General features: G+C 44.2%; 1 protein-coding gene across 2 annotated transcripts in view; it reads left to right on the top strand.

Moving 5' to 3' along the window:
- Positions 1-22844, top strand: part of LOC146187414 (protein AAR2 homolog) — a 34641-nt gene extending 11797 nt beyond the window's left edge. For both annotated transcript variants that reach the window (XM_084607670.1, XM_084607669.1), the window contains exons 3-4: positions 6854-7214; positions 19667-22844. In XM_084607670.1, the coding sequence (XP_084463796.1) occupies positions 6854-7214; positions 19667-20177 (872 nt within the window). In that variant the 3' untranslated portion in view covers positions 20178-22844. The remainder of the gene's footprint in view (positions 1-6853; positions 7215-19666) is intronic.
- The last annotated feature ends 2778 nt before the right edge of the window (positions 22845-25622 follow it).

The following is a 25622-nucleotide window of genomic DNA, read 5'->3' as shown; positions in this document are numbered from 1 at the left end:
CCGGAGTTCGACTTAGAGACGATGTCATACCACTAGAAGTCTTCTACACCCGAGTGAGAACGGTCAATGTTAAGAGGGAAGTGGTTCTCATACATTCTCCTATGGTATAAATAAAGCTGAAACCATAGAGTAAATTATTATGCTCAAAAGCGATGTCCTTACTTTGAAGCCGAACCTGAGCGTAGCCATGTAGATTGCTTTTGCTTAACTCCAGGTTTAACTACAAGCCAAACCACAGCTAACTTTTTTTTCCATTTTTGCTATCCCGAAATTACACCTCATGTTCGGGTTTTTACGGTGTTTACTGAGTAGAGATTAGTTATCTATGCTTACTTATGCCTCATGCATCATTCTAAGCAAAATTACCTGTGAAAAGATTTTGTTTCTACCTATAACAATTGATGCAGATTACATGAAATTACAAATGTAATGAAATTGCAAGTTTTAGGTTGAAATACTTTTCCCTCAATTTGTACCTGCAGAGCAAGCGCACCAGATGACTGCTCCTATTGGTTTGCTTAGTACATGCCTTCCAGACCTCTGCATTCACCGCATTCATTTTCCACATGCGGATTAAATTGGTTGGCACCCGGATTAAATTCGCTGGCGTTTGTATTAATTGTTTTGGCACTCGGATTAAATTGGTAGGCACTGACATTGTTCGAGTTGGCGCTTGGATTAAATATGCTGGCGCTATGATTAAATGCTTGGCACTCAAATTAAATTACATGGCGCTTAGATTATATAAATCGGTGCTTAGATTATTTCTGCTTGCGCTAGGATTAAATTCAGAGGGAAAATCTGTAGTTATTGATGACTGATTGATGTGCAATAAGCAAATATGGGTTAAAGAAATCCTTGTAATTGATTGATTATTTGATGAATTAATGAAGTAAAAAATGAAGAATGGAAAAGGGGGTTCAAAGGAGTGACAATGCCCAGAATTACAAGGCAGTGCTTGATGCTAATACAACCATTTAGAGTGTGTTATTTATCAATGATTTTATTAAAACAACTCAAGAAAATGAAAATTCACAAAAAAGAAAAAGAGGGGCTTCAAAGGTGTCAAAATGTTTGGAATGGAAAGCAACTATCAGTTATCTTCTCTTTGCACTACATGCCCTGCCCATGCCCATTTAGTAGGTCATTAATCAGTAATGGATCAGCCAGTTATTTAAAAAAAAATGAATTGGAAAAACGATTTAAATGTGCAAGATACTCGCAATGAAAAGCCAGACCTTCATGAGGCTAGTGAAGAAAATTTAGAATGTGAAACTGATCGTTTCGACACCTTTGAATCTCCCTTTTCCAATTTTTTTTATTCAATAATTTCGATTTTTAATAAAACAATTACTCGCTTTATTTTCTTAATTAGCATCATCAAGCATTGGCTTTTGATCGAGCATTTTCACACCTTTGAAAAAAAAAAATTTTTAATATTTTATTTTTTTGTTATTAGATTTATTATTGGTCAATTAGACGCTCTAAATGTTTGTAATTAGTATCATCAAGCATTAGCTTTTCATTCTGAGCATCTTGACTCCTTTGAACTGACCTTTTTTCAACTATTTTTCTTTTTCTCTTTATTTTCATGCATATTTATTTACAATGATTTCTTTAACTGATCATCACACACCAATCAATCATCAATCACTAGTACAACAAATTAACATGATACGATTTTTTTAACAGCCCTCGATTATTTCCGACACACAGTGCCGACTACGCTGACGGATCTTCGACCAAATGAGCTGTACAAGCCACCGCTTAAAAGAACATAAGTACCCTTAGAACATTTGTCTTGCGTGCAACAGCCAGGCAATTTGTGAAATAATGACGGGACGAAACTTCCTCGGCGGTGGAGTATGAGAAATGTGTGGTGAATTCGTGTGGAGCACAGGTTGCAGCAGTGCATGTGCACGGCTGCAACTGCGTGCATGTGCACGCGCTGAACAGCCAACTACAACTAAAGTGGCGGCAGTAAACTGGCGCATGCGCAGATAGGTTGGCGGCATCGGTCTATTACAACATCACCTTCGCGATAATTTTTGAGACTAAGTTGTCAGAAGGATATTTACTTGTGTATGTAGTTGTAGTTAGGGTTAGTTTTTATCAGTGTGGTATTTTATATAGTAGCAAGAAATACCGTAAAAACCCGCGTATAGTACGAACCCGCGTATAGTACGAGGTGCAATATGAGGTAGCGAAAATGGGAAAAAAAAGTTTTCACCCGCAAATAATACGAGGGAAGAAGGCCTTTATTTTCACAGCATCTCGTTTTCACTCGTCGTCCGTTTCAGTGTCAGAAGACAGTGAAACGTCTGACAGTTTGTCGGACAGCTCTTCCCACAAGAACTCGTCCTCTGTGCCGTCCAGTGCATTAGAAATTGCACACTTTTTAAATGCCCGAACGATGAGCTCCTCAGGGATGGTAGCCCATGCGTCCGCGATCCACTTGCAGAGGACTGCTGGAGAAGCCCTCTTCAGTCGCCCCGATGGAGTCACTTCGGGGTCTCCCGACCTCATCCACTCAGCGTAGCAGCGTTTCACGGCGTCTTTAAAAGGCTTGTTTATGCATACGTCGAGCAGTTGCAATTGCGATGTCATCCCTCCTGGGATGACGACGAGCTCGGTGCGAGATTCGCGTAGCAGTCTCTTGACAGAGTCTGCTAGGTGGCAGCGGAAGGCGTCCAACACAAGGATTGACGGTAAACCGAGCAGTGCTCCAGGCCGCCGACACCATACGGACTTTATCCAATCCAGGACTAAAGTCTCGTCCATCCAACCTTTGTCCTGGCATCGGATGACAACATTCTTGGGAATCTGCTCACCTTTTGGCAAAGTTTTCCGCTTGAACACTACGTAGGGTGGTAGCTTGCGGCCATCCGCAGTGCACGCCAACATTACGGTCACCCGTGTTTTTTCGTTTCCGCTCGTACGAACACAAACTTGCCTGCTGCCTTTTTCATGCACTGTGAGTGCAGAGGGCATGTCTAGGTACACCGGAGTCTGATCGGCGTTGCCGATCTGGCCCAGCGGAAAGTTCACATTTTTTCGCAGCGATATAACGTGCCGCTGAAACGCCACAAGCTGCTCCTCATAGCTTGCAGGTAGCTTCTGGGATATTGACGTCCTTCGACGCAACGAAAACCCAGCGCGGTGCATATAGGCAACCTGCAGTGGCCAGGCGGCGCTAGTGGAGCGCAGTGTTCAGCGCCGCCAACGGCGGCGCCGAGTAATCTGAGTAGGCTGGCGCGGTCGGGTTGCGTTCGCGTTGTACGGCTAGAAGCATCTCGGCTCTCATTTTCTGCAGTTTTAAGGCAATCGAATGTCTTGAGAGCTACTACCGAAAACCAATACTGACGAAAGGACACCGCCTGTTCGAGAATGCTCATGTTTAAAACGTGAACGGTGTCGACGTCACCGCGAAGTGCGCGCCGCTCACGACGGAACACCCGCGCGCACAGCTTTGAATGTCGCGTGAGTAGACGGAATTTTTTTTAACGAAATTTATTCTCTCAGGGCATTAGTCGGATATGTGATGATGAATTAAGAAATAATTAAATGAATGAAAAATGTTGTAAACTAGCTTTTCATTCACCTATTGCGTTCACACCTCATACCCAAACATTGAAAGTGCAGAGAGAACCTGAGAAGAGATTGATCGCCGTTTCTTCTTTTTTTTTTGTTCTTGGTGTTTGATTACAGCAGCATAATAATTTCCTCGCGGTTTTGCTTTAAAGTTTAATACCATGACGAACACTTTTGTTCGTGGTGCACCTTTCGACAGTGCCGCGGAAGTTACAGGAGGCATGGTGCGGTACCCGCTACGGATGTCGTGGCGATTGCAAGCACTGTGCGGTTGTAGCGTGCGTCATCAACGAAAACTGTGCGTGCCGGGGGCGGGGAGTAGGGGGCCTCCTACACCGTTGGAAAAATAAAGCCCTGAACAACAACAATAACTGGCATGCATTTTGTATCTCCGTACCTCAAGCTTGGGGAAAGCCGGCGGGAAATGCTGGCTCAACGGCAAAGCTTTCGTAACGGAGGTAGTTAAGAGTTAGAATTTTTTACTGTTGTTACTAATGATGAAATATTCTATCGTCTGAGACAAGAGACTCTTGAGTAGCTTAAGCAGTCGGTGAAAGAAAAATTTGGCGCGGAACAATAGAACGAAGTTCCATTCTCAGCGTACACAGTATCACGGGCCTCTACACTCCGCCACTTCAACTTTTTCAGCACCTTAAGAACTAATTTACAGATAAATATGCTTATTGAAATCTGTAATTGGAAGTTATGAAGATATTTTGGCTTTGTGGTTTCGAATAGACACCGCATTAGAAATCCGGTTCACAGATCCACGAACATTTTTTTTTTTTTTTTATTTCGCCTCCGTTTAAATGCGGCTGGAATACGATGCTGCGGCTGCACGGCTTTGTTGATTTTCTGGACGTATGCCACTTGATCTTGCACAGCATATACCAGTATACGCCAAATTTTACAGCGCGTACTGAGTAGTGTGCCCCAACCAGCGTGCGACTCCCCGGGTCAGAAGTTTATACCGTTTCCTCCGCTCACGGGCAATCGTCTTATTTTAGCTTCTTGGCGTCTGTACGCCAATGGCCCCATAACAAAACAAATTTCAGTTACATTACTCTCTCGCAGCCAACATCTCCTTCTCTCATCATTCAACCCAGGTTCTCCCAGCAAGCGGTACGCTTAGGTCTCCTTCGTGATTGTGGTAATCTTTCTCGCCGCCCTTGCGCTTATTTTTATTCTTGTTCACATCCGTAGTAGTCGAAGCATCGCACGAGACCACTGAAGTCACTAAATGAGTAAATCACACTCACTGGGATAACAAAACGCGAACGCAGAAAGAACACAGCGGCCGCAACATATACGGCGTCAGCTCCTGCGCCGACTCAGTATTAGCTCCCGTCGGCCGCCAGGTGGCGCCACATGTCTCAGCAAACTCCATTGCAGGTTGCCTATACCGAGACACCCAGTGCCTACTGGCTTTGAAATCGCTCCGTGGGATGTTTTTTTCCGCTGCGATCTCTCTTGCCTTTGCTTGGAGCAACTCGATGTTCACAGGCAGATGTCGTCCACGCTGTTCCTGTACGAAGGAGGTCAGGCCTTGCTCAATCTCCGGATATGCTCCGTTTTTTGGCCCCCGGAAACTTCGTCTTAGGCCAGAGCACGCAAAGAGGGCCTCTTTCTGTTTTCTCCATCCACGAATGCTGCCCTCGGTGACGCCGAACTGTCGCCCTGCCGCAGAATTTCCGATGGTCTCAGCTGCTACTATCACTTTTCTTTTGAAAGCAGCTGAATATTGCTTCCGTGGACCCGACATTGTCACTGACATGCGCGCTTCACCTAGTAGCCTAGTCGATGTCCAAAACGGCGACAATGGCGACGCATCAAGTGTTCTAGAACACTGTAAACAGAGAAAGGTAGCTGACGCCACCACTAGACGGCGCATCCTTCGTTGCGAACCTTGATGATGATATTTCCGGGCTGTAACGAAACAAGAACTACGAACTTTGGGTTGAAAATTTTGGGACCCGAATATAGTACGAGGCGGAAATTTTACATCCTAAAATTTTGAAAAAAACCTCGTACTATACGCGGGTTTTTACGGTACATTCAGATTACTTTCCCTTCTTAATTATTTACTCCTCCTAATCAAAGCCATGATAGGAATCAACTGCACTGTGCGGGGGAGAACAGAAAGTAGAGTCCTATATCGTTTGATAGCTTGAGGTGGCAACACTGAAAGTTCTGTACACAGGGCTCTGACTGCAAATGAAAAAAACTACACTCTCCTGCTAGTGGGAGGAAGAAAAAAGTGATCAAAGACAAAGAAAATGAAATATTCATATGGGAAAAGCATGGTGCTGAAAGAACATGGAAGTATCAGTACCAGCCTATTACCCGATCATGCTGAGAAGGACAACGGGTGAAATAAAATGAGCTGCACGAAATGGGTAAGAAATCCAAGTGTTCCTCAGGTCAATTAACATCATGGCACCATTTGGCACCACTGCGAGGTTTTGAAGGCTGCTCAGACAGACTGTTTGGTTCTTTGCGTATAGTGAAAGAAATGTGATGTTCACCACTCTTCAGCACTGGGGCAGTACGGTTTGAAAATGGATGAGCAATGGCACTTTGTTTTAAGACACTCCAGTTTCAAAGTGGTGCATTGAGAAGGCATTGCAGGAAATGTCACAGCTGCAGATGGACAGTCATTTTATTTAGATTTCAGTCTGCTTGAATGTCTACAAAAATGCTTATTTTTTTCGAGAAATTGCCTTTTGGTGATATATATTGTAATTCTCGTTCAGTCATATCCGCTTATGCGCAATTTTATGCTTTCACAGAAAGTAAAATATATAGGTATCTCACACATGATACATGTCACATAAGATGTCGCAAGCACATGCTTTTTCTCAAAAATAAGATTGATAGGGGGCTTTGCATCCTGTATGGAGCCCTAATTTTTTGAAGGAAAAAGAAAATTCATTGCGAAAGAGGTTAATTCTTTGTTCCAGCCAGTCAGTCATAAAGGGGCAGTGTAGTATTGAACAAAATAGATTGTGAAATGCCACTTTGTGCGTCAGCAGGCATGACAAACAAGTTAGTCTGGTTGGAAGTTTAAATGCACCCCATGCAGCATGAGCAGCATGAAAGTAAAGCTTTTAGGCCACAGAGAAGAAATAGGCAACGTTCATCCATGTGTTTCCTTCTCTGTGTGATCGTGTTTATTTGCTGCAGTTATGATTCAAGCGAGATGAAAGGTTTGCTTGCTGTAAACCACATTGGCTTCTCATGCCAATGCATTGCCTTCGTGCAGACGTGTCATCGGAGCCAGTGTCGCAGGAAGAGGTGGCACGCTTTCGCTCGAACCTGCGGGGCGACCTGGACCAGTTTCTGGCTGTGTACGCGTACACCGAGTGGCGCCGCTGGATATCGCTCACCAAGCACGTCACCCGTGAGGTCCTGGAGCGCCTGCAGCCAGAGCGCTGCTGCATCTACTCGGCCACCCCATTCGAGCCGCTCAATTTCTGCTCACGACGAGGGGGCGACCTGGCCTCCATTGACTCCCAAGGGGGCGGGGGTGAGGACATCCGGCTCTCTGAGAAGGTCAGGGAGCTGCTCGAGCTCAAGGAGGTGCCAGAGTGCAGGATACGCTACACGGAGATCCCCAAGAGAAGGTTAGTGGCACTCCGTTTCCCTTGGTTTGTAGAGCGAACGCTACTTAGCACTGAGGGTACTGTTTATGAGCCAGCGTCGCTTGCAGTGTATTTGCTTCTTATTCATGTAGTCCTTGTAGGTTCATGCAAAGGCACGATGTTCAATGTCTGTCCCTGTGGTTTGTGGTTGTGTGATGCTAGTTATCCCGCAGTGTGAAAGCGTTTGAGTGAAAGGTGAGACAGTCTCTGGTTTTGTGCATTTGGTACAAGGCTGCACGTGATAGCAGAGGTTAGGGGTGATATTATCGTCCATGTTAGGGCAAGTACGGTAGCATGGCAGCATGATTTCGCGCATGTGAATGACGTTCCATGAAAACGTTTTTGAACTAAGTTTCCATTCTGTTTCTTTATAACGGGCCAGTAATTTAGTTGTGACATTTAAATTTTTTTTATGACTGGTTAACCTCTTCTTGCAAGGATAACTCCTATATAGGCCTGTGCGAATATTTGAATATTTGAGGTGCAGCAGTGGCGTAGCGGTAGAACATCCCCCTCGCATGCAAGAGGACCGGGGCTCAAATCCCGGTGCCGCGCAATTCTCCACCGGATGAAAAAAAAAATAAAAAATCCGCGTGTCGATGGAATTGCATACACAGGTTTGGGATGCGACCTGATGCCGGTGAACACCTCTGGCAACGCACTCCCTCACCAGAACAGGAGTTGGCCACTCTCGTGCAGTAATTGGCCGCAACCTCCTATGATAAGCTCCATAAAACCCCGGCCCTCAGTCACCAGCGGCTGCGGAACAACTGACCACAGCGGCGGTCAGACATGTGACGCAGCAGGGGGTGCTAAGAATTCCTGCCTCCGCTGGACAGGCCGCCATTGGAAACTGACCCTGGCAACGTTTAATGCTAGAACCCTAGCTAGTGAAGCTAGTTTAGCAGTGCTGTTAGAGGAACTAGAGGGCATGAAATGGGATGTCATAGGGCTTAGTGAGGTTAGGAGGCCGAATGAGGCATATACTGCACTGAAGGATGGGCATGTACTGTGTTATCGAGGTTTACCAGAGAAGCGACAACTAGGAGTAGGTTTCCTTGTCAATAAGTGTATAGCGGGTAATATAGATAAATTTATAGTATTAATGAGAGGGTGGCAGGCGTCGTAATTAGGCCTAATAAGTGGTATAAACTGAAGGTTGTACAGGCCTATGCACCTACGTGTAGTTATGATGACCAGGCAGTTGAAAGCTTCTACGAAGATGTAGAATCGGCAATGCGAAAAGTAAAGACGCAGTATACTGTACTAATGGGCGACTTCAATGCCAAGGTAGGGAAAAAGCAGGCAGGAGACCAGGCAGTAGGTGACTATGGCATTGGTTCTAGGAATAGCAGGGGGGAGTTACTAGTTGAGTTTGCAGAGCGCAATAACATAAGAATCATGAATACCTTCTTCAGCAAACGGAAGAACCGGAAATGGACATGGAAAAGTCCCGACCTGGAGACTAAAAATGAAATTGACTTCATAATGTGTTCAACCCCCGCAATTATTCAAGATGTAGAGGTAATTGGGAAAGTGGGATGCAGTGACCACAGGATGGTGAGGTCCCGAATTAGCCTAAATCTGAAGAAGGAACGCAACAGATTAGTAAGAAAGAAACCCATCAACGAATTAGCGGTGAGGGGGAGGGCAGAAGAGTTCAGGATCTCACTACAGAATAGGTATTCAGCTCTAACTGAGGATGGCGACATTACCCTAGAGGCAAGGAACAATAATTTCAGAGATATCATTACTGAGTGCGTGGTAGAAGTAGGCGGTAGGATAGTTAGAGAGGATACCGGTAAGCTGTCTAAGGAGACGAAAGATTTGATTAAGAAACGCCAGAGTATGAAAGCTTCCAATCCAACAGACCAGATCGAATTGGCCGAGATATCAAAGCTAATCAATAAGCGCAAGGTGGCCGATATAAGGATGTATAACATGGAGAAAATTGAGCATGCTGTAAAGAACGGAGGAAGCCTAAAAGCGGTAAAGAAGAAATTGGGCATAGGCAAAAGCCAGACGTATGCGATAAGGGACAAGGCGGGCAACGTCATCACTAATATGGACAAGATAGTCAAAGTAACCGAGGAGTTCTATACAGATCTCTACAGTAGCCAAAGTAGCCAGGACCGTACTGAGATTGGCGGTAGGGAAAAACGGCCAGACGTTCCACCAGTGACGAAGGACGAGGTCAAGAAAGCACTAGAAACTATGAAAAGGGGGAAATCAGCTGGAGAGGATCAGATAACCACAGATTTGCTGAAGGACGGGGGGATATCGTAATAGAAAAACTGGCCACCCTGTACACGCAGTGCCTGGTGTCATCGACGGTACCGGAACCATGGAAGAATGCAAACATTATCCTCATTCACAAGAAAGGGGACTCTAAGGACCTAAAAATTACAGGCCAATCAGCTTACTGTCTGTTACGTATAAGGTATTTACTAAGGTAATCGCTAATAGAATCAGGACTACCTTAGACTGCAATCAAGCAAAGGATCAAGCAGGATTTCGGAAACTGTACTCTACTATCGATCATATCCATACCATCAATCAGGTGATAGAAAAATGCTCGGAATACAGTTGAACCCCTCTATAACGAAAGCCCTCAAGAACGAAATTCTCGTGACAACGAAAAATTCTGGCGCCCCCGGCGAACTCCCATAGGGTTCAGTGCATTTGTCCCCTCTCAACAGCGAAGGGTTTTTAAAAAGCAGTCCCGCATTAACGAAAGTTTGAGGTAGTGATCTGCAACATTTTTTCGGCACATCAGCCAGCCGGGAACATAGAATGGGCGAAACTGCAGCAGCACACTCATCCGACAAGTCGAGCCCGTTCATTTCACCTGCCAACAAGCACCGGCGCAGCCATTTTTGTTTGCTTTCGGTTGGTTCGGTAATGATGATGATAGCAAAGCATATATATATTTTTTTTTTTTTTTTGCCCGCTGAAAGCGGCTTTTTGCTAGCCTGTCTGTTGGCCACTACGCATGTATGTGACGTTTCACGCCACGTGACGACACCGCCGGCCAACCGGGGAAGAGCAAGGAACCTCCTTTTTTTTTCTTTTCGCTAGTGCGCCGACCACGCGACCACGCTATCTCGCCGATCTCGCCATCCGCATTGTGCCGCTCGCGACTTGCCTGTGTACGGTGTTTTTTTTTTTTTGTTTTTTTTTACTGTCGGAAACATGCCGCCTCCTGTAAAGAAGCGCAAGTTTTTGCTGCAGGAAAAGGCTGCAATTATCGCCGAAGCTGAAAAAGGCAGGAAGAAGACTGATATTGCGGAGGAGTTCGGTATCCCGTGCAGCTCGCTTTCTACGATTCTGAAATCAAGGAATGGCATCATGGCGGCACTCCAGAACGGCGCGCGCGCTCAGAACAAGACTTTGGCAGCGCCGGTCTACGAAGACGTGGACAAAGCCGTATTTCAGTGGTTCCTGGACAAGAGAGCGAACAAGGTGCCTTTGTCCGGAAGCCTCCTGCAGCAAAAGGCGATTGACTATGCGTGCATTCTGGGGCACGACAACTTTAAGGCGAGTGCCGGATGGCTAAGTCGATTTAAAGTGCGGCACTGCGTCGTCGCCAAAGAGTTGTCGGGGGAGTGTGCGAGCGTAGACGCTGAAGCAGCATCTTCCTGGATGGAGAAAAGTTACGAAGGCATAATGGACGAGTACGAGCCCTCCGAAATTTATAATGCGGACGAAACGGGCCTCTTCTATGAAATGTTGCCTTCAAAAACGCTAGACCTGAAAGGAAAAAAATGCCATGGCGGCAAGCTGAACAAAAAGCGGGTCACCATTCTTTTATGCTCAAACATGGATGGATCTGACAAGCGTCCCCTCCTCGTGATCGGCCGGAGCAAGACTCCACGGTGTTTTAAACGTAACCGAAAGCTTCCGGTCCAGTACACTGCAAACCAAAAAGCGTGGATGACGCGTGCAATATTCACAAGCTGGCTGGAAGCCTTTGATACGGACATGCGAAAGCAGGGCAGATCTGTCTGCCTTTTTTTGGACAACTGCAGTGCGCACCACATTGAAGACGTTGCCCTGACGAGCATCTGCTTGATTTTTTTCCCCGCGAACTGCACATCCGTTATCCAGCCTCTTGATCAGGGGGTTATCAAAAGTGTGAAGTCTGCGTACCAAAGAAGGCTCATACAGCGGATGTTGCTAAACATCGAAATGAAGCGACCGACGGAAATTGACCTCTTCATGGCGCTGGAGATGCTTGCCGGCGCGTGGATTGCTACTTCGGCCACGCTTGTCCAGAACTGCTTCAGGCACGCCGGTTTCGCAGCTGGTCAGCACGCCTTGGCAGAACCGGAAGCTGCAAGCGGTGACGATCTGCAGCCACTAACCGAAGCATGGAACGCGCTTTGCAGTGTAGATACAATGGTGCCAGAGGCTGTTGAACTGGAGGACTTTTTGTGTGCGGACGCCGACTTGATCGTGCACGAGGAATTCAGCGATGACGCTGTTATCAACAGTGTGCGCAAAGGAAATGAGGCGAGTGACGACGAAGATAGCGAAAACCAAGCACAAGGTAAGCAAGTAAGCTCGCGTGATGTGCTTGATGCATTCGATGTGATCCGGACTTTTCTCGGCAACCACGACGACGACGACGAAGCTATGCATAGCTTATCAAGCTGCGAAGCCAGAGTCGTCAAGCTCCTGCACAGCAATGTCAAGCAGAGCAAAATAAGCGACTTTTTTAATTAAATCTTGGTTCTGGAAGGTAATGGGTGTGCTTATTTGTCCATTTTCGCGACAGCGAAAAGGTTTTCCTTCCCCGGCGGTTTCGTTATTGCGGGGTTCGACTGTATAACCAGCCCTTATACATAGCATTCATCGATTACGAAAAAGCATTTGACTCAGTTGAAACCTCGGCGGTGATGCAGGCATTGCGAAATCAGGGAGTAGACGAGCCGTACATGAAAGTGCTGGAAGATATATATAGTGGCTGCACAGCAACCATAGTTCTGCATAAAGAAAGTAACAAAATTCCCATAAAGAAAGGTGTTAGGCGAGGAGACACAATCTCCCCAGTACTATTCACAGCTTGTTTAGAGGAAGTATTCAGAGACTTGGAATGGGAGCGGTTAGGGATAAGGGTGAATACCTCAGTAATCTGCGATTTGCTGATGACATTGCCTTGCTAAGCAACTCGGGGGATGAACTGCAAATAATGATTGATGACCTAGACAGGAAAAGTAGAAAGGTAGGCTTGAAAATCAATATGCAGAAGACTAAGGTAATGTTCAACAGCCTCGGGAAGGAACAGCAGTTTACATTAGGCAGCAAAATCCTGGAACTAGTAGGCGAATATGTCTACTTAGGACAGGTAGTAACCGCAGATCCGGACCATGAAAAAGAAATAACAAGAAGAATAAGATTGGGATGGAGCGCATTTGGCAAGCACTCGCAGATTATGACTAGCAGCTTACCGGTATCACTCAAGAGGAAAGTATACAACAGTTGCATCTTTCCTGTACTCACCTATGGGGCTGAAACGTGGAGGCTAACCAAGAGAGTTCTACTTAAGTTGAGGACAACCCAGAGGGCTATGGAACGAAAAATGGTAGGGGTAACATTAAGAGATAGAAAGCGTGCAGAGTGGGTCAGAGAAATAACTCAAGTTACCGACATTCTAGTAGAAATTAAGAAGAAGAAATGGACATGGGCAGGACATGTAGTGCGAAGAGAGGATAACCGATGGTCGCTGAGGGTAACAAACTGGATTCCAAGGGAAGGAAGTTCGCAGGGGTCAAGTGGATGCAGCTAGCACAGAACCGGGTTAAGTGGAGAAATATGGGAGAGGCCTTCGCCCTGCAGTGGGTATAATCAGGCTGATGATGATGATGAATATTTGAGAATTTCGAGTATTAGTAATCTCATCAAGTGTTGATTATTAAATTCTTAAATCTTGAAATAATGATTGTTAAACAGTTGCTTTGCTTGGTTTCGGGATTTCTTTAGTCTGGCAACATGTTTTTCTTGCAGTCCTTTATAAAATTATTCTCTATCCGAATGATTGCGTGCTGTAAAATTCCAAGCAAGCCCCCTTTTCCCCCCCTTTCTCCTTACTCACTGAAATTACAGGGAAAGCTGAGGATGCGCTTTCTCAGAATGTGACTGAAATTTAAGATGACAAAATTTTTCTTAAAAAAAAACAAAATTGAATGCAGTGCACATAGATTTCAATTTTTATTTGCCCCTGATCGGGGCAATCGGGCTGAGAAGTGTGAGTCGAGACGTCGGTGAGCTGCTACACTGTGTGTTCTCACTGCACCGCCAGAAGTACGGAACGGGGAGGTACGACATGGGAGAGATGGGAACGCTTTCCCAGAACGGCACGGAAGTGTGAAACTGGCAGCGAAGTTGAAGGGAGGGGGGTCTCGAAGTGGCACTTGCTTAGAGTTTTTCGGTAGCCAGCAGTTTTGCCCTTTACTCCACACTAATAAATAAACAAATATTTCCCACATTTTTCTTGGCTTCGGGGACTTCTTGACTTCTTTTGCATGTATATGCCATAATTTCCGGATGTCCTCGTATCCATGCGTGTGGCATATGTCACTGCTTTCTTTCACCTGCCAGCATTTATTAAGAACCATTTTCACTGCTTTTTATTTATTTTTTTGTTATTTGGGATGGAGACTTGACCAGATTGGATAGAAGCTGAGTGCTGGCTTTTTGCCTTGTCTTGCCCTTGGCACAAAACTGTCCTGCCACTCCTGTGATCTGTGCGCATTCGGTTTTGGGAACCCCTCGGCATAATCGTAGCAATGCACTCGGCTTTGCTGACACTGACACCGATCATTGGACATGCCTTGCTCATACTATGAACAAAGCTATCGGTGAAACAACGAAATGAACAAAGGACCAGTTGCGGCATTCGCCTTGCATTTTCACATAGGCGCAGTGATGCAATAAACCTGGCCCACTTTGATACTGCCAAGAACAGATGACGATGGAAGAAGGCCGACTTCTGGAAGAGCAAAATCCTTTCCCTTTTGTTCACATGTGCTCCACTCCTTGGCCCCACCATGCTTCGAGCAAACACTGCCGCCATGTTGAATGCAGTTATACCTGCCGGATGCCCGCAGCCATGTTGGAACTGGCAAAGTGGTGTGGGGGCCAGTTAGATGATGCGAGGCTTCGTTCATTTCCGCGAGATGAGTCAAGGCTGACTGCAGCTACCGTAGCTGCTCTACTGTAGCATAGCATAGTGAAATTAGCCAATTAGGTGTGACAGCACAAGAAGCAGACAAAGCTAGTTCGAGACATTTGGGCATGGGTGCTTGTATCCAATGCCCGACGTGTGGTGTATGCCTAGTTGTGCCTTTAGAGCAGTGCTGAAAATCCTGCTTAATTAGAGCTTTTAAAAAAAAAAAAAGCCTGTTTTGGAACACTTTGAGAAGGCTCAGTGCAGCCAGGGAAAACAGTGTACAAGCTGTGAGAAGCAAGCCTCTGATTGGGAAGTAGTGCTTACAACCGATGTATTCGAAACTTTCAGAGCACTGCAGAACCTGTACTGGAGAAATGCAAAGAGTGGGACCGTTGTTGGTGCTGTTGTTGCGGCACTGGACACGTCATATTCAAAATTTTTGTTCATTTTATTCCAAGTGCGTATTTTTATCTCTAAATTTAATTAATTTTATTATTTTTAAATGTTTGTAATATTTTTATTTGTATTTCAATTTATATCATTTTTAACGTTTTCATTTGGACATTCCTAGGTGTGTGGGAATATTCAAATTTTCTAATAGGAACCAAATACGAATACGGGGAAAAAGTGCTTTTGAATATCAAATGGAATACCAAATATCTGATTAGTGAAAAAAAATGGGAAAACAAGATAGCAAACATTGTTCATCTTTTTTAAAATACGAATACGGGGAAAAAGTGCTTTTGAATATCAAATGGAATACCAAATATCTGATTAGTGAAAAAAAATGGGAAAACAAGATAGCAAACATTGTTCATCTTTTTTAATCTTGTTTATTTCAGAATACACATGTATTTGGGGATAAAATTAAACTAGAATTGCACAGACATATTCAGCATAAATTTTGTACAGAGTTCTGTAAACTGGTTTTCACAAGAGGCCTGCATGAAACCAGGTGGAGCTGTCATATTTTTACCTTCCACGCATTCGACAAAGCTTTTGTTGAATGCGCGGAAGGTGTTGTTTATTTCGTGCCGTTGAAATGTGGAAAAAAGTACATAGGACAGACCGGCAGATGCACTAATGATAGAACATAAAATTAAAGTCGATCAAGCACGCAGGCATATTGGAATACATGTGAGAGATTGACCATCCAAAACTTGTATAGCTGAGTATGCACAATGTAAAGTTGTCGATAAACACGCCAAGCAGCTTTTTCGTTAGATAATTGAATCAGCCGAGATAGGTAAGCTTGGAGATGACTGTATCAGCAAGCCATCTGTACTTTTGACTAAAAAAGAACTGGAGCTGTTGGATATTGTGCAATGATGATATGTGTGGCAGAAGTCACGTGTCTGTGTCTCATGCGGTGCGCAACAGTGTATAAAGCAATGTATGCTTCGGAATAAACCTGTTGAAAGTCATCTCATTGTATTGTGTCCCGTCCATGGTTTTTTTGCGCTGTTACCTGAAGATGGAATGACCAACAAGCCCAAGCTTCTGTTCTGGTTGGACTAGGGTAAATACGGTAATTTCCAATATTCTGGCAAGCTGTGGTGCGGTTGGGTGTGCCACAAGTCATAGGGAAAAAAAAAAAAAGCGGCACCTGTTGTCGCAAGTTTCTTGCTGGTAGAGATGAAAGCAAAGGGTGGCTATGTGGAGCCTGACAATTAGACCCTTCTGCGATGGATCACTGTCACAGCTAACGTGCGTTGCAATTCTGTATTGCGATTTGATCAGTTCGCTTGCGGCTGTTAATACTCGTGGTTGCTTTTCGACTGTGTGACGAATCGCGCAAGGATAAGCACTTGCAGCTCATGCACGTTTTGTTGTACTCTCAACATAATACGCGACATTCTATTGCGTAGGACCTTTAGTCATAGCTTAGGTAAGATCCCATTCACCTACACTACTACCCGAGCATCTAGATGCTCGTAGAGAGGACGCAGAAGTGCCATCAGTTATATTTAATGGTCACACATACTGAGCCGGTCACACCAAACCACTAAGCGTGGTGTTGCCAAAACAGCACCAGACTGTGAAGTAGTACACTTATTTTTGTTTTCACTTTCATGGGTTTCAACAAGTGACACTTTCTAGAAAGGGAGTAAATGTCGCTAGGATCTCTACAAAGTCATACACTGTTATTTCCCAGATTATCTGAATTTTCTTACTGAAGGTCGTAATATCCACACACCACACTCTGATAAAACAGAATGAATATGGTATATAAATATGTTATATGAAGCCTAAAGTCCTCAAGTAAAGACAGCTAGTATGAGGGATGTAAAATAAGCAAAATGAGATGACGCACATTTGAATAAAAATTTCAAAGTATACTAAAATACCTCGGCAGAGTGAGCATAATGTTAGCTAAGAGCTCATGGAAAACGTTTGCATTTGCACTCATTCACCTCTTCTATAACGCCAAGAGAGGAACAGACCTCCATGTATACGTTAACCTGTGAATGATCTTGACCCCAAACGTCTGTTTCATCAAGCAGAGTAAAAAAGTCAAGTGGCACTAGGCAAATCTACAAAGAACTAAAAAGCCGAGTTCTTATTCAAAGGAACTGTATGACTTAAGTTGCCGGTAAATAATCCATGTCTTTTCTAAAGTCAACTTGGTCATTATACGAAGCAGATGCTTCCAATTGTTTATGGCATCATCCTTCTTAATTCTTGCATGCTCTAGCAATTGGCTGAGAAGATAAGAATGTAGACTACTATCATTTCTTATGCCTTGTGCTTTGTTGTCATTTTCATTTGATTTAATCATGTCACTGTGCTGTCACTTGATATAGCTACACTGTAGCTGCCACGGAGAAGGATGCTGATACAGCACTCCGGCTGGTAATTGCAGCTGATAAATAAGCTGAAAAATGGAAAAACTACTCTCCGTGCATCAACGGAAACATTTCTTATCCCAAGGACTCCCACACTTCGAAATATTCAGTTGCGCCAGTTGGTTCCAAAAGCAGCTTTGCTTGTCTCATTGTAGGCACACTGCATTGTTGCCCAAACCCTGTGTCGCTGCCGATCGTAGCACCACCTGTATTGATCAAAGGTTGCACCCTTTCGTGTGCACAGCTTACAAGGTGGGCTTTGCATACGAGACCGGTCTACGTACCGAAGGTAACAAATTGCCCTGCTACAGTAAGGTGCATCATGGGAGTGTTGAATGACAACCACAGAAACAGGTGTGAAACAGCGAGGCCATGCGTGGATCAGCAGAAGGGCGATCTTCTACTGATGCCGTAGGTGCCACTGCTCCTGGTCTCCATGACACGCAGATTGCAGCTGAGTTAGCATAGCTGTTACAGCACGCGAGTATTTAAGCGTTGTATCCGCGATGACTACATTTAACTTTCAAAATGTACTTCTATTGGAACAGTCTTTTAGGCTATATCTCATAAGAAAAAGCTGTAGTCTGGAACAACATCCTCAGAGGCTGATTGCGCAGGTACTCTGTGGAGTGCAGCCCAGACCACTTGCATGCTGAAGTGCGTGGTATAGTTCTGTTTTCGTACATTGGTTGTGTGCCCTTGTATCATGCGACGGTACCAGCACTAGCAATAAAACTCATGCTGTGTGTGAGTACATAGACCATCGTTTGATAAATTTTCTCAAATGTTTCTGAAAGTGAATTTATGGACAGTCCTCCGGTGAGGACCGCTACTGTTATGGATAAATTAAACGTCATGAATATTTTCATGCAGAACTTTGGACTAAATGCCCTGCTCCATAGGGCGCCTGAGCTGGCCCAAGCGCACGCCCGAACGTACGCTGGAGTCTGTCTGCGCATGCGTGACGGGCCAGGCTGACGTGCTGAGGCATGCGCAGCACATATCTGTCCATGTCAGATATTTCCGCGGCACTCGCTGCACGCTCATGCTGGCGCGAAGAGACTCCCCGGCTATTGGCTGGCGTGCACCGATCAGAAGATCCCTTGTGCGCCGTCTCCGCAATCTCTCTCTGTTTGCTTTTTTTGGCATCGGTGCTGCGGTATATAGAGATGAGTGTGCAGTTTGTCGGTCGACAAGGAAAGGTTCATCGCCGCAGTGTAGCGGCGCCACTTTTTATGGTTCGCCAGCCACAAACTGCATAAAATAAATAAGATAAAGAAGCTATGTGGGGAAAAGTGGCATCTGAGGTGCTACCAGGAGCACCGCGCGCAGGTAAGCGCATTGTTTACAGCAAGCATTGAATAAATGAAATGTGCTTAAAAGTCCTCGTACTGCAATCACGCAGACAGCATTGAGCGTATGCAAAGGCGATGGAAGTCGCTCCGGGACAAGCTCCAAGTAGCAGTCGAACTGTTTCGACCGTTTTCAGCCTACGAGGTCTTGCAACAGCACAGGAGTGCGCGCGCACCAGAGATGTTTCATCGAGATGCATACTTTTTCCAGCGTTGTCAGGATGCAGCACTGGGCACTTGGGCGCCTTGCTCGTGCACCTCTTGTGCGCCTCATGGAGCGAGGCCTTAAGTGGCAAGGCTCAAATGAGTCGAGCTGAGAAGAAAGTGTTATTTCCAAAATCACTTCACTGTTGCTCAAATTTGATAGAGTTCAAGCCGATCGTTAGGCATAGTACAGAGGAAGTGATATGCGAGCACTAATCGTGCTATCTCTTGTAGAGAAATATACAGTTGTTCCAAAGTCCTCTGCCACTGCTGCTGTACAAGCATTGCATGAGCAAAGGGGACGCTGGTATTGTGGGCCAATTGTGTCACGAACTGTCTTATTGCATTTCGCCAACAATTCACCATTTATTTCCTTGCAATATCATTAAGTGAAGGTGACAGATAGTATTAAAGGGTGTTATTCTTGCATTTTGTGCAGGTGTTCTTTTCATGAATCTTGTTATTTTGTTCAGCTAACTTTTTTTCCATTTGCCTATCGCAGGCTTGTTTTAGGAGCACTGTAGTGACCAAATATAGGGCATGGACTTCAGAATTTTTGTTTTGTGCTGTTTACACTGAAAATCGGAGCTTGTTGGCTCCAGAAGCCAAAATTTCGCTGCTATCTCCTATCTTTGTGTTCTGTGCAAGAATCGGAACTTTGTCCAGAAATGAAATTTCTTTATGCTACTAAAGCTGGAACATCCGCTACAACACGCCGCTTTTGCCATTGCATAACCCAAAACTGCTGCCTGAAATTTTTTGCTACAAAAGTTGAAAAGCCTGTTGTCTGTCCACCTATTGGGTAGCATGCATTCTGAGAACATCGAAGGGCATGTTGTGATGTTGGCCATAATTTTGCAGGCACCCGAGCAATGCCACCCCGGCTGAGATCACCAAGCACGGCATGGACTCTAGTTACGTCCTGGAGAGCCTGCTGTCTTCCTGGCCACACAAGGAGGACCTTCTGGGCGAACTGCAGTTTGTCTTTGTCTGCTTCCTAGTGGGACACGTGTACCCCTGCTTCGAGCAGTGGCAGAAGCTGGTGCGGGTCTTCTGCACCAGCTGCGAGGCCATCGATCGGCACCCGGACCTCTTCAGTGACCTCGTCTCTGTGCTGCACTTCCAGCTGCGTGAGGTGCCGTGCGACTTTTTTGTGGACATTGTGTCGAGGAGGAACTTTCTGACGGAGGCCCTGGCATCGCTGTTCCGAAACATTGCCGAGTCGAACCTACCAGACAACACGCCGACCACCCTGAAAATGAAGGCCTCCCGCTTCAAGATTAGCCTCACCAAGTTGATGGGGTGGAGCTTTGAAGAAGAGGTGCCAGAAGACGACCGCCCTGTTGTGGTGGAATTGCCCAGCATTGGCTGAGGTGTGTGGCTCTGTTCCCTTTCGTTCGGCTCGCGTTATGCCACATCTTTTTTTTTTTCTTTTGTACGGTAAATGACAAAGACTTGTCATTTCAAGTGAATAAGTGTAATGCCATGTTTATTTTTTATATTAGGGGAAGGACCACAAAATTTGCCATTTTGAGTGAATAAAGTCTGTGGGCCTGGGCTTGTATTAGTTTCATTTTTTTTTTTTTTTTTTTTTTTTTTTTTACTGTTTTAGGCCTTCTTTAGCTGTCAAAACTGTGCGTGTCGGTGTTGTGTTCAGTCAAACCCACTTGTAACAATATTGAATTGTCATGAAAATGTTATTGTTATAACCAATAATTGTTATAACTGGCTAAGGCCAGAACAACAAAGAAAACATGAGGAACTTGAGAACTTTTATGAAAGAGGGAGCAGCTTACACTTTTCACTTATTTGCAGGCCAAAATGCATAATCGATCAGCTTAAATTTAATGTGACTGCTTCACGTCAATATTGTTGACATTTCTCTGCTGGGCGTCCAACTGCTGCACAAAGCTGAGGGAAAGATTTTTAGCACAAATGATGTCTCACAGGAGCTTGATCATTCTAGGGTTTGCACTCATTGACCAAATGTAATTGTTGTAAGCAATAAGCGGCTGTTAAAGCATTGTTATATGCGGACTGTTTTACCATAGAATACATGGAAAATTTGACAGTGCTACAGCTGTTCATTGTGTGTCCATTGTTATATTGGATACCATTGTTGTGGTCTCCAATGTATTGTTCAAAGAGGTATTGTTTAAGGGGGTTTGATTATTACACAACCAGCCTGGTAGCTTGTGATTTTAAGTGTCTTGGAATTCTGTTAATGCTTCTGAATATATTACATATAGGTGCGAAATAATATAACACAGACAAATGTGATTGTGGTGTTACTACTTTCTTAAAGAGAACCGATCCCACTGGCCGTCTTCATGCCGCAGTGCATGCTGCTTGGGGTGCATTTTTAGTTCCTTAATTAGAGGATCCACCTGTTCTGTTTCTAGATGCTTGTAACAGCGGCAGAAAGGGCAAAGCCCTCGGGGTTTTTTAATTTCTCCTGAAGAGCAAAAGCTGCAACAGGTGTGGAAACAACAGATTAACAGCCTTTTACAATCTACGGGACCTTTTTCTAAGTAAATAGGTGTACTGCTGTGGCTTCTTGTCTCGGAATGTAAAACAAGTAGTCAAATGTGTCAAGAATATTACCGTTGAACACGTTAGCCTTTGTATGCCCTTTCTGGAATGGATCAGCCACACTCGTTAGCAGTGGTACGCACCAAGATTTTTCAGTTCATATCCCCTTTGCTTATTGTTGCATGCTGTTAGAAATTAGGTGTAGTCTAGGTGGGAACATTATGTCAGAAAAGCATCCCGTAAATCGCTTTGTTCTGTTTACAATGTAGATGGCTAACATGCGCGCCTAAGGTCACAGTTAACTCAAACGAAAAGGTTTTGTAATATGACTACAGTACAGGAACAATAACAAAAATATGAGAATGCAGTGTCTACACACTTTGCTGTTCATATTTCTTTTTGCTGTGCTTGTACCTGTATGGCAAGAAACAGAGGCTAGAGTCATCCATGATGCATTGTGATTGGTTATAATGTGCTTGTTACCAAGCTCAATGAAAATCAATGTTAGCAGCAGAGGGCATAAGTGCCGCACTTTTGTATTTTTATTGCAATGGTACAGACATTGTTTTTATTATTTGTATTTTTGCTGTGTAGCATGCTTCATGGGACGATTCTTTAATGGTTAAGCCAGGACTTGCTGGGCCAAGACTAGTTGAGCTTTCATGGATGTCATCCGCAGTGCCACTAGTATCTCTTGAATCTTGCTTTTTCCGCTATGTTCCATGAATGGAAAATGGAAAACTAAACTTAACATATGCTTAAGAACCTTGGCATGCAAAAGCAGCATTGAAAAATAATCATGTACTTTAAAGTGATTCATGCTTAGCTCAATTATGATGCTCAGCACGTAATCAGCGGACAACAGCAGAAATTAAAGAGCAGCTGGCACTTTTGAATGTTCACCTTGCATGAAAGAGTAACTGCAGCTTCGTAAAGTACTCACATTAATTTTTATTGGCAGTGAAGTCTGAGAGATGTGCACAAACTTGTGTGTACTAAGCGAGCAGAGATGGCAGTGCACTTGCATGTCCGGTTGATTGGTCAACTACAACAAGCATGGCGGTGGTGCAACTTCTGGAAAAGCAGCGCATGCGCAGATTGGTTAGTGGGATCGGTCTATTCAGTGAGCTTACATATGTACACATTGGCCTATTTTTCTAAAGGTGGCAAGTACCAGAGGAGCATTGGGTTGTTATTTATCTTTGTAAGGACAGGTTGTAGTAACCAATGTTTATATTCCTGCCGTGGCATCTCGTTCCTCCTTGTTCGAGTGCTTGACTTTACTGCATATGCAGCATTGTTGATGTGCTTGTAATCAGGATGGAAACTCTGTGCACTTCCTTTTCAAAGAACGTGCTTTTATTTCAGAATCCTTTTAGATGAAACTGGTGCCTGTAAAAGAGCCTTTGGAAGTACCGTACAAATAAACAAGAGCGAGTTGGCGGGCTAGTTGATTTTGCATATTTAAGGAACAGCGCAAATGTTAGCAAATGTTTTAACTTACTGACGTGACTATCTTCCGACGGCCAGTGACAGAGCACTATCCTTATCGATGTTCCACCCCCTGTTCTTTTCGCTACATAATCTCTGCCTTTTTGCAATAAACCTCAGTTGATAGTCAGTGTCTTGTGTTTGTGCTTTCTTGTGTCTCAGTGTCCCGTCCTTTGCGCTGTTCCTTAAATATATAAATAAACAAGTCTAGATTGGTATGTGTGGGATATAGGTGCCAATTTTTAATGTCATCAGAAGAGTCAAAATTCCCTGATGTGATATCTCATTTTTTTTTTCTTTTTCGAATGGTAGCATCCGACGGTGTTCCCAGTGTTAGCAGCTTATGGTATTCAGTAGTAGCTGCGAGGTTTATGCTTGTATCTTCATTCTGTCAGTGTTTAAGTATTCCTTTAACATGTGCCCTCAGTGTATGTTTGTGTGTGTTGAAGTCAAAACATTCTTCTGTTCTTTACATTGTGGTGATTCTAGTTGAGGAGTATGTCATTGTTTAAGGTCGATGAATGTGCTCATTTGTTAAATGCACCTGTTGGTGTTTATTCTTTACTTAGTGCTCCTGTAATGGCCTCGTCTGTAATCATTGGGCTTTCAAACTGGAATTCTCGATTATTACTAGTCACATTGTTGTGTGAAGTTATTTTGTCTTTTTTTTTTTGTTTATGCCTACATTTTTTTTTTTTCCTTGTTTAGTGTGGAATTGTAAGCTTGCATCTTTGTTTTTGTTAGTGTGGTATTGATTTCAGCACATTGAGGCAAATGAAACCATTTCGGAGCCTGTGCATCTTTTGTCCACCTCTCCTTTGTCAATACTTGTTACGCCCCATTTGAAAAGGTGCCTCTTCATTTCTCAACGGGTTACTTGGGAAGCAAATTGCACTCTGCTTCGAAAACATCAACAGCAGAGTTAGCCTGAGCAGGGGTACCACATCAAACAATGTTATCATTGTGACTGTAGGCCTTTTTCTTCGTGCACAGGACTTGAAACACAAAGGAAAAAGTATTTTACTAGATTTTACAATGAGCACATTCCATTCCATCCAGCACTGATTTTAGGTGAAAATGGTCTTGTTGATCAGTCATGCGTTTTTAGCTTTCTAAAGGAAGCAAATGTTTTAAAGAAACTGTAGAATGAATACATATACTCCACTAAACTCAGTATACAACCTTGTGCCTGGCGCATGATAGCCTGAGCCGCTTATGCGCTAAGCCCAATACAATACAATACCTTTTCCTTATCGAAGGTCGTGAACCTTTTGCAGCTCACTCTGTCATGAGTACTTTGTCACGAGTACTTGACTTGTATCTGACTAATAGGGACCAGGCAGCTGGACGGGTGGTGCCATCTCTCAGTGCTTCGCTCGTTGCTGGAATTCGCTGGGCCAGCGCATTGCTAGCGCATTGGAGGGCGTAATTTGTCGTTGGTTTTTGTGAAAATTGCCTTGATACGATTTAGTGAAAGTGAGATTTCCTGACTATGACCTAGTAAGACAGGGCCGTTTTACCTAGGAGAAATCCCTTGTATGACTAATTCAGTAAAACAGATTCAATGGCACTCCGACAATCTGCAGTATCAAGGTATGTAAAAGAAATGTCTTTCAGTTATCCGAAATTCTTAAAATCCAAATAGAAAACTACCTACATGATCGTATCTCCTCACATTCATCGAAGTGCGGCTACAGCGGCCAGGTATTGGCCCTGCAAATTCGTGGTACGCTGAGAAAGTAGCATATCTTAGTGAACAAGCCATCAGAGGGATTTCTTTAGCAATAGAGCACCTTGTTAGCTATTTGGTGTACTATCTTGCAACACATCACAATCTCTGTTTTTATTAAACTGTATTTAACAAGTTCAGCAGTACTGGAATACTGCCTTCAAATTCTCAAGGCAGGTGCCATCAGTTGCATTGTTCTGGGAGAACGCCTAGATGAGCAAAAGCCAAATACTCCCAAGATCCCTTTATCATAGCAGATGTCCGAAAAATAGTGCCGCTCGGACCACGAAAATTTAATTTTCTTTACACAAACTCCAGTACGTCGAAAGAAATGTATTCGTATTATAGCAATTCCGACGTCAATTATCTGTAGCATCCGACGTGTTCAACCAGAGCATAGCCGAAAGGTAAAAATGATGCTAACTTGGTGCTGCTCATTTTGCTTATATTATTTTGAGTTTGTTAGCTTTAAGGCCGGGTTCAGTGAGCCATTGTAGCATAACTGTGTAGGGAGCCCTGGAAGTATGTTACTTCACCTTTGCTGCCAGAAAGATAATCATACTTTTGCCTTGTTTATTTTTCTTCCGGCTCTAGTTGAAAGTTTGAAGCATGAATGTCATCGGTTATTATTCTCTTGTGAATCGTTTGCACCTATTATCAAAAGAGACAGATACAGATGCAGCATATTTTTCATTTTACATAAATTGCAGACTATTACAACTGGCACTACTACGGTGCACCATGGCTTCACGGCTCGGCGGTAGTGCAACTTCTGGCAGGTTTCAACAAGAACAAAAATAAGATAAGCCTACAGTGCAGGCGCAGTTCCCGTCGCTGAAATCGTCTTCACAACTTCAGAAGCACCTAACGAAGACGTTCCTAGCGAATGGTGAAATTGTGCGCGACATTTTCGAGTATATCATAGAAATACCATGCGCCGGGCAGTTAAAAAAAAAAATAAAAACGCCTCCCTGCCTACGACGGCTTTCCCCTTTTTCTGAAAATGTCCTGGTCAAAAAATACTTCTTGCGATTACTTATGCTCTCAAAGCCACACCGCAGAACA

Source organism: Amblyomma maculatum, chromosome 6 (assembly GCF_055883805.1).
Source record: "Amblyomma maculatum isolate TAMU_Amacu chromosome 6, ASM5588380v1, whole genome shotgun sequence".
Lineage (NCBI taxonomy): Eukaryota > Metazoa > Arthropoda > Arachnida > Ixodida > Ixodidae > Amblyomma > Amblyomma maculatum.
This window is presented reverse-complemented; position numbering and strand designations above follow the sequence as displayed.